This window comes from Rhinolophus sinicus, linkage group LG11, assembly GCF_036562045.2.
Source record: "Rhinolophus sinicus isolate RSC01 linkage group LG11, ASM3656204v1, whole genome shotgun sequence".
In the NCBI taxonomy this organism is placed as follows: Eukaryota; Metazoa; Chordata; class Mammalia; order Chiroptera; family Rhinolophidae; genus Rhinolophus; species Rhinolophus sinicus.
In genome coordinates this window covers 78,168,967-78,183,926 of record NC_133760.1, presented here as the reverse complement: position 1 = coordinate 78,183,926, position 14,960 = coordinate 78,168,967, and the positions used below count along the sequence as shown (strand labels likewise).

The 14,960-nt window shown below is 32.2% G+C and overlaps 1 protein-coding gene across 16 annotated transcripts in view; it reads left to right on the top strand.

Moving 5' to 3' along the window:
- FOXP2 (forkhead box P2) overlaps positions 1-14,960 on the top strand; it is a 610,938-nt gene that overhangs the window by 546,688 nt on the left and 49,290 nt on the right. For all 16 annotated transcript variants that reach the window (XM_074315704.1, XM_074315702.1, XM_074315703.1 and 13 more), the window contains 2 exons: positions 6,201-6,414; positions 8,115-8,219. In XM_074315704.1, the coding sequence (XP_074171805.1) occupies positions 6,201-6,414; positions 8,115-8,219 (319 nt within the window). The remainder of the gene's footprint in view (positions 1-6,200; positions 6,415-8,114; positions 8,220-14,960) is intronic.

Here is a 14,960-nt window from a genome sequence, read left to right as displayed (position 1 = left end):
CTCCTCATTAGAAAAGCATGATCTACCATGATTTTGTTGGAGTAAAACCATTCAAACAAACATTTCAAGAAAGTTTAAAATAGATGTTCATAGAAACAAAATGTGACTTATTTGAAATATATTTGTTAAACTACCTTCTTCCAAAAAAACATACAAATATCTGGGGGCTGGGTGAAAAAGATGAGGGATTAAGTACAAACTGGTAGTTACAAAATAGTCACAGGGGTGTAAAGTACAACAGAGGGCACATAGTCAATAATATTGTAAAAACTATGTATGGTGCCAGGTGGGTACTAGACTAATTGGGGAGATCACTTCGTGAATTATATAAATGTCTAACCACTATGCTGTACACCTGAAACTAATATAAAATAGTATTGAGTGCTAACTGTAATTTAAAAAATTAATGAGATTGCAAAATAAATAAACACAAATGAATATCTTGCTGAACAAGAATATTTATTATAGTTATATTATGATATAACCACTCTAATAGTTTTCAGATGAAAATTTTTCTCTCATTTCTGAGCTGTCTTTTGACAGAATTATCTTTTTTTTATATTTGTACTCCCTATAAGATATATGAGACATAAAATGCACAGGATAGAGAACGTTGAGGAAAAGGAAGTAAATCTGAAAACATATCTGGTTTTAGCAGAAAATTCATATTTTAAACAAAATGGAAGAGAGTCATTATTGTGTTTTTCACTGTTTAGATGAGAAGTGTAAAATGTGCTATCATGGAGAACCATCAGTCAAATGCAGGCAGAATGTGTCGGAAAAACCAGCTACATACAGTAAAACAACATGACTTCATAATGCTGTGCTGGGATCCCAAAATTAGAGTGTGAGAACGTAAAGAAGCACTTGTTAGATAGTATAAGCCCTGAATCATTTCTGCCTTACTTACTGGTTATTTCAGATAAAAATATATATATTTTAATTATTTTAATTATCAGTTTCCCAGTTCACGTTATACCACGTTTTGGTTGGTTGATTTGCCACGAATAAAAACCTTACAAAAACCAAGTAGGATTAATACCCAGTGATAATGTTATCATTGTGTTCTTAAAAATATGCCATCTTTGAAATGTTTATTCCCATGATTTAACACAGCTTCCTCAGACTGCTTCTAAAGTTATGTTTCTCAACTGTATCAAAAATATGTATATGATAATCAGATAAATTTGATAAGAGTAGGAGGTATACAGACATTTTTCTCTATATGACAAAATGATACAATTATTTTTATCATTTTAAGGTAAATTATTTTAAATATGAAGCATTTAAAGCCATCATGAATATTAGTATAATATTGATTTTAATGTAAAATAGGCAATTAAATTACCATGTTTAAGTACGTTTATAGAGTGACTTTAGGTATACAGAAATCAAATTAAAAAGGATGGATTTGTAAATCAATCTCAAATAAAATACTGAATATAAAGCAGCTTGCTACATAGAAAGTATAGTTCATATATCCACTGGTAATTACTTAGAGACACATTTTCATGACCGAAACCATTGTCTACAGTTTAGAAATTAGGAAATTATTGTGCATGTACTTTTAACTTTGATGTGTTTTTGACATAAGATAGAAGTCAGTGTATCCCAATATATAATATATTTACAGGTTTACTATGACTGTAGGGACTAACATATATGTGGTAAAATCTATAGTTCATTCCAACTTTTTGCATATTTTTGAATTTAGGAAAATTATTTAAAATAGGACATTTCCATTACCAGTTTGAAAGACCAAACAGGGAATTATATATCGAGCCAGCACTATTTTGAACTAGCACTTTGTGGAACTAGAAGAGCTTGGAATCAGAGAACTGATGAATAATAAAGAAAATGAAATCTTTAAAAATAAAATCTAATAATGTCCTTTACGATGAGTTAGGAATGTGCTGAAGTTCGTTGACATCAGTATTTAGCCAAATCAGTTACTTGGCTTTGACTTGATTCTCTGCTTATGAAAATCTCAGTAGCCAAACGCCTACTTCAACACCATGTCTGACATACTTGAATGTTTGCTTAATCTGTGATCATGTGCTTCCATAGATCACCCCTGTATTATCAGGGTAACAGCACCAGCAGTATGAACAATACATGTCATGGAGAATTATTGTTGCCAGCTTAGTACTCAGTATGTCCTCAGTTTGTAACATGGGGGGAACATTTTCTTTGGGGTTTTGCCTGCTGAAACACCATCAGTGAGCAGAAGTAAAAATGTACATTTATTATTGCATGAATAAAACTTTGCAAAGTTACCTGTGAATGCTGTTAATTTTATGTATTAAAACTAACATAAATAAATAAATACATAGGGAAATATTAAAAGTGTGTTGAGTTAGTTTCTGATAAAATATAAAAAATATAGAAAGAGAGATTAAATTATATCATCTAATTGTTACAGAATTGTTTAGTGTGTTAGCATGCGTACATTAAAATATATTTAATTCCATTTAGGCCATAAGACTTGAAATTCAAGTTCTGTTTGTCAATTCGTTATATCTTGAGGGAAGACTAAAAAGTGGAATGTCAACTTTGCCACATTAAAATTTTGTGATGAGGAATACTGAGAGATTATTGTTTTGTAGTAGAATATCAAACTTTCAAAATTCAGCCTAGAAAAATCTTAATATTAAAATCATAGTAGGAATTTCTTTTATATCAAATGTATTCCTGTTTCCCAGAAGTTTCTTCTTTGGTAGTGATATCTGCTTGTCTCAGTTTCAGCCAAACAGCAATTTTCATTCCCCGTAATTCAGCATTTGGACAAAATGTATATTCGGTGCACCTCTCATTAAACATACATTTTAAAGATGGGCATTGTACCTATAGGTTATAGTAGGCCCCGGGTCATATATAAATCAATAATATGTTAGGTTTGGCACATTATATATGAACACATAGATCTCTGAAGGATAGCCCAGAAACTGGAATAATGGTTACCTCTGGAGTGGAGAACTGGGCACCCAAAGTCAGGGCTGGTAGGGAAATTTAATTTTGCAATGTATACCCTCCTCTGTGATTTAATTATTTTGGCCATGTGTATATACTAGTTTTTCAAAATATAAAACCTAATACAAAAAGTAAAAATTACATGCTAATATTTCAATAATTCAAATTACTGAATATCAAATTGGTTCAATAAAATATATGGATGCTATAAATACTTCTACCAAAATTTGCTTTTAGTACTTTTAACTGTAAGCAACCCTAGAAAATAAGCAGAGTATTAGTAAAGAAGTTAATTAAAAATTCACAGTATACTTACCTTATATCATAATGTATAAAATGTTTTTATTTAATATTAAAAACTAATTATTGGACATAGAAAATGAAAGGGCATTGAAAGAACTTTTTTAGTTTTGAGTGTGACAGAGCTGCTAATGTAATTTTTACCAATAATTAAAACCATTGAAATTTTTAAACCTATGTGCCCCGAGGATATGTAATCTAGATATGAATTATCAAATTTTAATTAATTCTTAGCACAGTGTATGGCACCCAGTAGTTACTGCACAAACTGACTACAAGATTAAATAATTATTTAATTGCTTTATCTATGGTATTATATGCAATTTGGTTAGGAATTCATCTTTTCATTTATTCAACTCCTGGAAAAACTAACCTTTTAATGCTGTTTTGCAGTACTGGCAGTGAAGAACAAGCCCGAGTCATCATCCAAAAGTAAAATAGGGTTTCTCAATTTTGTGTGGTCATGGAATTTTTTAATTAGATCATTATGAAACTTTTTAGCACTAGTATGTATATATCCTTAAAATATATGATTAGGAGAATTGCATAATCTTCACTTAAGGCTTTAAGTTGACTGTTACTCCATGGTGGTCTAGTGCACTGATTTCCAGATTATGCTGGCCAGCACACTAGTGTTCTGGTCAGCTAAACAGATCTTTTAAGTAACACACATTAAGCTTTCACTCACTGCAGGCACTCCCCAGGTACTGGGGAGAAAACAGTGAAGAAAACAGACAAAAATCTCTGCCAACACAAAGCTTACATGTTAGTGTAGAAGACAGACATTAAATAGAGTAAAATATAAAGTGATAAGCACTAAGTAGAAAACTTCTAATGTAAGGATAGGAAGAAATAAAACACCGGTAAGACATGGGAGGAGTTGAACTTGTAGACGGTGGCCAGGGAAGCGGATGTGTGAATGATGACCTGAAAATGGGAGGGGCCTCTGCTGTGTATGACCTCTAGGGCAAGTTACTCGACTTCTCTGTGCCTCAGTGTCCTCATCTCTAAACGGGGACAATAACAACAGCAGCAGCAATCATGTGTTGGGGTGTTAGATTAGTTATCATATGTGAAGCCCTCAGAAAAGTGACTGGCATGTCAGAAGCACTATGTATCTGTTGAATAAAAAAGAGACAAGAAACGTAGTAGAGAAGTGAGTTGGGGCCATGGGGGGCTGTATAAATAGGAGCTTCGTTTGAACTTGGAAGCTTTGAGAAATCTGTCAAGGTTATAAATAGGCAGCCTACAATCCAAGGGAGGGGTCTGGGCTGGCGATCACTTAATGGGTCCTAGGCCTGTGTCTAGTATTTAAGACTAAAATGAATTAGTGTAATTGCTGAAAGGGTTCGTTGTTATTTTTTCCCCTCAAATATATTTGTAAAACACTGAGTTATAAAAAGAGACTCGTTTTCTTTGTTCCTAGACATCTCGGAACCGTTCTACATGCTAACGTGAGTCAGAAGGGTCCCAGGCAGAGACCACAGACTGCCTAGATCTGGTAGACTGACAGTGTTTAGAAGTGTACCATTCCATAGAACACAGTGCAGGCGATACTGAACTTGTTATATTACTGCTGGAAAAATAAGTTAATTCTTGCAAATCACCATTACTTCCAAACTCACACAACGTGCAAAACTGTACAAAATTGATAGGCTAGTTGTTTCATATTCATAGTTTTGCATCCATAGAAAAGAGCTAAGCAAATTGTAGATGTGAAAACATTGTCTCTTGAGTAATGTGATAGTTGACTTTTAACAATTTCCCCCCAAATTATCTACATATTGGAATCATCATGGAGCATCATCTGTAAAATATAATGATTTCTAACTTTAGGTGAGGTTAATTGAGATTGTGAATGGAAAGCACCAGGATAGATGCTCAATAAATGACAGCAATTATAGTTACAGATGCAGTTCCCCTGCATATCTTTATTCAGTCATTTTCATATTTTCAATACAATATTTTAACATAAAGGTATTCAAGTCAGACTGCCTGGATTTAAATCACAGCTTTATTGCATATAAGATTTGTGACCTTGGATACTTTTTTGAATAATAAAAATATCAGCTCCATTGGATTATAATGAGGATTAAAGAGCACAAGATGTATGAAGACTATATGAAAACACAGTATTGGCACATATAAATACTATTTTATAAGTCAAATACTGTAAACAATAGTCTCTCAATTCCTTGTTTGAAAGTTATAGTTAAAAGCTAAAGGATTGTGTCTAGCTTTTTTATTTTCATTCTTCATAAATCAGGTAAATTTGCATAATCTGAAGCAGGGAGTTTTTTTAAATAAGTAGTGGATTTATTCTATCAGTCATAAAATGAAGAAGTTTAGATATTATCTGCTTAATTGATCCATGTAGTTAAGCATATTGGGTTTTTCAGGACCTCAAAAGAAAATCTAATTGTTTCATTTCCCTCTCTGAGAAATACCAAAATAACCAGATAGTTGTCAAATCAAGTTTTGTTTTGAGTTGAATGTTTACTATAGTTCCCTGACATTTTTGTTGCTTTCCTTACTTCTTTTTTTCTTTTCATTTGTCTTGATATGTCTTGTTTCCAAATCTATTTCTCTTTCACTTCCTCACTGATGAAACTTAATACTAGCAGTAAGTAAAATCTACTGTTGAAAGTTGAATGGTTTAATTTTCAGATGAAACTTGCTGGATTTTTCTATTAATCCTTGATATTTTACTGAACACTATTATTCCTAGTATTATTTCCAAATTGGTACTTTTTAGCAAATAAATGATTTTCAAGAGAAAGGCAATGGTGCTGATGGTATAAAGTGGCTTATTGTATATTAATTATGCTGGTAATATCACTTTTATTACTGGCCTCAATCCAGTACTAACTCTAATCTCATTACATGAACTTTGCCTTGTTATATTAGTGGGGCTTTCTTTCATTTTATAGCTGGCTTAAGTCCTGCTGAGATTCAGCAGTTGTGGAAAGAAGTGACCGGAGTTCACAGCATGGAAGACAATGGCATCAAACATGGAGGGCTGGACCTCACGACCAACAACTCCTCCTCGACTACCTCCTCCACCACTTCCAAAGCGTCACCGCCGATACCCCATCATTCCATAGTGAATGGACAGTCTGCAGTTCTCAGTGCAAGGCGAGACAGGTAAATCTCCTGAGATTTACTCTATATTGATCTATCACAAAATTTTACCTTCACCATTGATAAAAGTCAAAATTAAAATTTCCACTTCACAGGCAAAATGTGTAAAACAGCGAATTAAATGGAAACCTTTAGATTATTTATTGTATAAATTATTTTTTCATTACAAAAAGCAGTTCAAATACTAGCAGTTTGATGGGTACAGTGGGAATTTGCCTGAAGAAAGTTATTTTTTCATAGGTGTATGTGGACTTATTGTATCAATATATTTTATGACTAAGATGTTGTGATTAACCTGAATGCTATGAGAACATTTTACCATTTTTTTACTTAGCCAGTTTCAAATAAAGATGCATATATATTCCCCTTAATATATGTTTCACACATGTGTTTAGAAATTAGAGAATATATATGATGGAATATATAAATATGATGGAATTTATAAATTTAAATTAATAAAAATATTTATTTCTAAAAAATTTATGGTGGTAACTTTTTGAATAAATTTGCCTCAAAAATCCATAAATAAAAAAGTATTTGATTTCAGTTACCAACACTGAGTTCATAATGTTAGATAGTTTTTCAACTCACTGTTTTATTTTAGTTGCATGAAGACTGCCTTTATAAGAGGAGCACCCATGTACTTTTGTCCATTTAATCCCATTTATTCAGACACATGGTTATCTAATCAAGTCCTTTAAAGTAATTTACGTAAGATATATAAACTAAAATACTGCTCAACATGAAAAATATGTTTTTAAAGGCTGAAACCATAGTGTAGGATTTCTTAACAAAGTGCCTGAGGCTCATATGATACATATCTCTAAACTTCAAATTTAAGTGTAGTAGAATGATAATATTTTGGTATATAATATGAATATCAGCCTAGCTGCAACTAATTCTTTCTCATAAACAAGTTTTTTTCAAAGATATTTAATTACAACACAGTTTAAAATAGAATGTTACAATTTGGTGATGTTTCCAGTTTTCATTTGAGTACCATGAAAATTTTTTCTTATTAGTTTGCATTATTATAAAATGGTACGCCTCTGAATGCTTTCACACTGTTGTTTTAATTGAAATTAATTTGATGATTATATATTTCAGAAGTTGGTTAATTTCTCTAGGATCTTTCTCTCTGATATAATACTCACTTATCAAAAGTCTGTAATAATTATAGAAGGATATAGCTAATGAACACTGTTCCAAAGTAGTATTTTTTAAATGAATATATATAGTTACTAATATATATAGTTCACATATGTATATATATATATATTAAACAATTTAAATGATCCTGAAGGTCCATGTCTTCTTTTAAAGAGAGCATTTCAAAAATCTTATTACTCTCTTAGAAATAGTTTTCTTTTTTTCACTTGACCACATAAGAATATATATTTTTTATTTAGAGGTGAATGTTACATTAAGGTCATATGGCAGGATTAGCATATGATATTATACAGTCCTCTTAGTTTTCATCCTTTATTAACAGTCATCTTTGGCTCTATTTCTCCTCTAATTGGAACATCATCTAGCCTTGGCAGTTGAACTATTCAATAGAACGATTAAATTTTTCTGACTGCTCTGAGCTGAATTGACCTGTTTTGACCTGTTTGTCACTGATCGTAACCTGACAGGCGCTTGCAGCCTGCAACGATTATGGCTTTTTGAGATGAATCTGATGCCATGTTCTTTTGCTACAGCTCGTCACACGAGGAGCCTGGGGCCTCCCACACTCTCTATGGCCATGGAGTTTGCAAATGGCCAGGCTGTGAAAGCATTTGTGAAGATTTTGGACAGTTTTTAAAGTAGGTTTTTAACTTCTTTTTAGGGGAGGGAGTGGAATATATTGGAGTTTTAGGCACGTTGTTGTAAATAAACCAAAGGAAGCTAAAGGAGGAAAGTAAAGGTCCATAGTGAGGCCCACTCTAAATTTTCTGTGTGCTCCACCCAGTGTGTCAGCAAGGTCAGGCTAAGGAGGTCAACTCTTCTTTACCTTTTCGTGAGAATGTGTACACATCATTCAATACAGGTTTTTGAATGTTTGAAAAATATTAGCCTACTGTAAGAGAGTCATTAAAAATTGGGAGATATGTTTGCAAGGTTCACTTAAATTTCAAGTTTTCAATAAAAATTTGAAGTAAAATCATGTGAAGAGTCATAATATATATATATATATATATATATATATATATATATATATATATGAAACAGACATATCTTATATGTTTACTTTTTTAAATTGCAGACTTTATATTCCATATTTTAAATAATGCTATTTAAAAATGGATGTTTAACAAGAATAGACAAATGAAGGTTGATAGAAGCTAAAGTTTTAAGATAACTATATTTCATCCATGTTGATACTTGGTGCCCTTGGAATCCTAAGGAAACATACATGGCTGTATGTTTGCATGATAGATTATATGGCTTCTCTATCTTAAAATCAAAACTTGGTGTATCCTTAATTTCTTCACAGAATGACATTTTTTTTTTTTTATTCTTAAGAGGTTCTTTTTCAAATGAGAATATGTGTCTTTCGTGAAACATTTTCCGTGCTCAATTCCAGTGTACAAGAGATATAAACACAGAGCTACAGATAGGTTTATGGAGATAAGTAACTTCACAGGCTGAGGCTCTTATGTTGTCATGGAGCAGCTAACAGGGTGAATGAACTCTTTCATGCTTCATCAACAATTAAGTTAATTAGCTCATTTGAAATTGCACTGCTTTGTTGCCAGGATGTTGGCAGAAACATCAAAAAGGTGTGTTTACAAATGGGAGACTACAGGGTATAGAGCAAAAGCACCTTCACAACAAGGCACGAGTACTTGGCATCATAATAACTTCATCACTGAATTAACAGTAAGACTTCCACAAGGATTTTTTTTAACCTTTTCTTGTTCCCGACCAATTAAAATAAAATTCACTTTCTATATTACTAAGGTTTTTTTAAACATCCTGAAATGAAACTGTGTACTCCTATTATACCAAAACAGTTGTAAACTACCATTTTGTTGGGTATGAAACTTATTCAACTGTTCTAAGCAGAGAGAGCATTTAAAATGTTAGGTAACTTTTCTAAAGTTTTCCTCTCGAGGAAAAATAGCATTTGTTAAAACAAAGACAGAATATATGGATATTAATTCTTTGAACCCCTAATTTCATATTTCGTCATTTGGATATGTTAGTCCTCATCAATCTGTTACATTATTCCTTATCATTAAGATTATTGAGAGTACCATTGCTACTCTTCCTTCAGTATGGTAACTTCAGCCATAGAACTAACCCAATCATTATATATTTTATTGCCTCAAGTTGCTCTTTCTGACAAAATTCAAAATAAATCTTTAAGAAAAATGTACACAGCTTTCCTTCAATGTGATTTCCTTTATAGCACCTACAAAGGGGCACCTCAAATACTTAGGCACCTCAAATACTTAGGTGTACTTTCATTAGTAACAAGCAGATAGATGAACAGGAACCTTCATTTACCCTCCATGGTTCTTTTTCATAATCATGCTAGTATTTTTTTAAAACTCAAAAATTACACTTAAAAAATAATTTCCTTTCAATTAAATATCAACTTTGGTTCAAAAGACTGACCATTTTTCCAACCCATTAACTTTATAGGGATGACAGAACAAATGACAGTAGATTTTTAGGCCTTTCTTTTTGTCCATTTTTGTTATGCTATGCTTTAGATTTCCTGATTCAAAGTCCTGTGATAATTTCTGTCAATAGAGTTAATACTGGTATACTGTACTGAAACGAAATATTAAGCAGACATATTTCCATACTGGTATTGTCTTTTTTCTTACAATGTGTGGGAAATTTGAAGACGAAAAGTAATAATTTTATTAAATTAATTTCAGTTATTCAGAAAAAAGTTTACTTAGTGACTGTGTGAAAAGTGAAATGAAGAAGGCATCACCACTAATATACATTTTCTGAGAAAGAAGATTTTTATTTTCTTTTGTACTTGTGGAGAGAATGGAGAGTCTTGGAACAAAAATGTTAAACAAGTCAAAAAGCTGTGAAAAAAATTTTTTAGCTCTCAGTTTTCTTGTTTATCTATTCACCAGAAATTTTATAGTATATTATAAAAGTTGTTTTGAGAAAATACTGTTGTGGCGTTTCTATTCCTAAAATTCACTAGAAATTAATTGTATAGCTTGAGCTTTACTTTGGTATCAGACAACCTATCCATTGGTTTGAAATAAAAGTAAACTACTATTATTACTATTTAGCCTGCAAATATTAAACAACAAAGGATGTATAAAATATATTGAGGGCCAAATTCCATTTATCACATTACATTCCCAAATTGGTAGAATTGCTCTCTATTTTTGCCCAGCACCAAATGAAAAGCCACCAGAAGACAGTTGTTTACATATAACACACATATTCTTAGTCATATACGTATGTATGTGTGTGTATATATATATATATATATATATATATATATATATATATATATATGTATACTTTAATATTCAATTAAAGTACGATTTTCTATTGACTAAAAAAACCTAAGGCTAAGTTAGAAACTGTTACTGGTAACAGCCAAGATGAAAGCAGAAAAATAAAAGATGAAGAAGAAAGTTCAGGCTAAAAAGGTGCTTAGGAAAATTTTTGAATTTTACTGTAAAGTAGGTGCTGACAGAAGCTAAACATTTTTCTGACCACTAATTGAAGGTCTCACTAGATCACTAAAACCTAAATCCTATTTCTTCATTACTGTCTTATAAATGTCAAAGTATAATAACATCTGACAAAACTTTAGTGCAGTTTGGCTGCAAAATTAATTATCATTCCACTGGACCTAAATCGGCTTCCATGTAGATGGCCTGACTTGCGGAGCTTAAACTCAAAAAGTTTACAATATAACTTTCCCGTTATCAGACGAGTGTTCTTGATGCCAGCAAACAAAACATGGTCTGAGATGCAGACAGACGCACTCTCTTTGAAGAACAAGAACGGTAGAATGATTAGTATCCATAAAAGTATCGGTCTAGAGTAATTAGTTGCTGATAAAGGCATTAGGTTTGTTTACCAAGGCTACGTTTTTTAAGGCTTGACACTGTATAAAGAGCAACAGAAAAGGTGGTGGAAACAGTTTATTCAATGGAAATTTGTTGTCTATTTTCTTGCTGCTGACAACTCTAAAAATTATGTTTTTACTTACTGTGTATTGTCTGTTTCTTTGTCTTTGACTAGTCAGCATGGCTACAAAATTATGACCTCAAGAAGGCATTCTCTGAACTTGTCAGAATATTGTTTCTTTTGGTGACAGTGCCCCCATCTCTCAAAACTAAGGCATCTCACATAATCAGCTAAATGAATAGTGACAGCTAACATTTTGTATTTAAACTCCTGTCAGTGTTTAAACATAAAAAGCTTGATGCAAAATAAATCAAACACCAGTGATATGCAAGTGAAACATTTTGTTAAAACGATCTCAGACATAGTTGGATTTAAATCTGATCCCCTTTTAGCTTATAAAATGCTATATACTTTAAATGAATTTGAGAAATCTAGAGGTTAAAATTGAGTTGCTAATCTGGGGTAGATATAATTGAAGTTACAACTTGCATTCATAACCTTAAAAGCTTCGTTAAAGACAATTGTTCATTAAATAAATTGGAAGGATCCTTTCCTACTTTTTGTCTTTCTGAAACGCTTTTTTAATTGTTTTTAGAAAGAATTTGATTGCCTATTTACGTTTTTCTCTAGTCCACACTACCTACCTAGCACACAGATTCAATGCAGTTTTGAAAGAACATCAGTCGACCACATCATTTATTCCATTTTGAAAACAAAAATCAATATACCTATAAAGTGACCCATAAATTAGAACTGGCTCACACAATGTTTGCTCAGTGCTGCCTTTCTGAAGGCACCCTTTGCATTTTTTCTTCACCTCTCTGTTTGAACTGCAGTCTCGGTAAGAGGCTCATTAGGGGACATTAGGGACTCAAGCTAACCAGAATTCCAGAGCTTGCTTTGCTCTTATTAATGCATAGTAGAGTAGAATGCATTTAAATATTTCATAGACATTCAGTAATTTGTGTGTAATCGCCTTGTTAGCAGAACAGTGGAAGGAGAACAGGCCTGTGAAATGGTGTTAGTGATTGCATGGGTAATTTACAGACCTTTGCCATCAGAAAGAGTATTATTGTTGGCTAGTACGAAGCTGTGAAATAGAACTACCAATAAGTAAAAAAAAAGAAACTTAATAAAGGTTTTGTAACAAGCATCTTCAGGGATAACAACCCTACTTGGGCCTTTTGAAACAGCTATAATTTATGACATAGGCAATATATCAAATGCATAAGATAGTATTATGGAGCATTCATATGAAAAGGGTATTTGCAACATTAGTTCCAACTTCCTGCAAGGGACATGATTAAATGATTAATGAAATGTCCCTTTGCATATGCATTTTGAAACAGCAATTAGGCACTGACTGAGAAAACCCACCAATCCTCTCATTTTTCAGTATTATTTCATTCTTGTTTTATAAATCATAGAGAATTTTTGAACAGCAATATGTAGTACCTGAGATAGTTATAAAAACATAAAAGAGAATAATTTGGGCACAAAATAGTCATAAATACATAAATTCATAATTTAATGTTAATATTCAGCCTATTTATTTAGTCTTATTGCATTGTATTTATATCCGACACTATTTCTGTACTTTGATTGGCATCATTAAGTAGGGGGAATGAATAGGCACTATTATTTTACATATCACTGGTAAACAATAGTGAGGAAAGGAGAAGGGAGATGTGGCAGAGGTATGTATGTGTTTTTCAAGTTCTCAGTAATCCACTGGAGGCTGTTCTATAAATGATCATTGAAGGGCTGCAAGCTAGCCTATAATTACAGGAAAGAAAGTGGCAGCTCTGGCATTTCATAACTATGTGTCCTCGAAAAGTGCTTTGTGAGTTTGTCACCAATGATAATTTAGATAGAGGCTCATTACTGAACATCACAACACTTTAAAAACCTTTCGCCTTCATACAGGAGAATAAAGGACTATTTTAATGGCAAGGTTCTTTTGTGTTCCACTGAAAAATTCAATCAAGACAAAACCTCATTGACTATTATTGTAGTCTACAGTCTCTATTCTAATAAAAGCTGCATAGATAAATTGAATAGGTCTCTAAGACCCAAATGTATAATGCAAACATTTTGTACTTTTTTTGATTCTTTAAATGTAGGACAATGATTATCACTAAGCAGTAAACAAGTATAAAAAACCTTTTTTAAAAGTGATTTCATGCAAAAATAAACAAGTTATACTGAATATATTTTCTTGCGAAGCTGTGTATTCTACTTATCTTGCTCCATCTACACCCTCATCTTTGTGTATAGCTGAAGCATTGTAGCTAAAGCATTTTTAAAAATATTCATCGTTTAGACTGATTGTGGAATAAATATATGCGTGTTCCCCAAGAGTCCATGGTGGAAAAAACCTTAAGAAAATACAACTATATTAAACTTTAAGAATACAACTACCATTATAGTACTGATAGAAAATTGTCTCATTGCTCATTACAATTTGGGGGGGAAAATCCTGAAAAACAATTTTAAATGTCCCATTAATTAGGAATCAGTGACACTTTACGTCATAAGCTAACTTCTGGTTTACTCTAACATTTCATGCCTCCTTTCTAGAAAATGTGATGAATTTTAGTTCTCATTCCAGTTCGATTCCTAGCAGAACTGAACCAACGGCATGAGCATAGGGCAGGCAGGACAGTGGAAGTGCGTCTCCTGCACTTTAACCTCACACCTCAAATCTGATCCACCTTGCTCCTTTAGTCCACAGTTTCCTTTCAGCCAGGAATGACAACTGTGCCAAGATGCGTGGAGGTTTTGTTGTTATGATCAGTGAGGAGGTATTACAACGGACTGACATAATTTTTCCCAGGCAGGGGCAGACGGAACAAAGGTTTCTGATTGCTGACCCTAGATCTACTAACAAATAAAACTACTTATTTAAAAATTAGCTCTTTCTCAGAGACATCATTTTAGTTCTTCTTCACATGTGTTACATTTATGTCTGTTTATATAGTTTTCTCTGCTTCACCATTAATTTTAAGAAATATAGGTAAATAATTTGAATGGTCACAAAAACATATTTGTTGAGTTCTGTATACTTAAGGCTATACTAAACCTTTTAGGCTATTATATCATTCTAAATGATACTTGGGCCCAAAAGGATAAATACGTAAATTTTTTATTTAATTTTATGAATATTCTGTTCAATATTTCACTTATATACATTGATAAGAACATCTCTTAGATTGCTGCCTTAGTTTGCCCATTGGTGAAATAGACACACCAAAGGATATTGAATTATTTTATTATTTTTTTAATTTTAGGAGGCAGCAAATAAATTATAAATTACAAAGCACAAATTATTGGATATTTTCATGTTCATTGGAGATGCTGCTGTACTAAATTACTTTTGGTGTATTACCATATCACTCATTAAAGAGATCTTTTTAAACACTATGTAATAATAACAAATAATA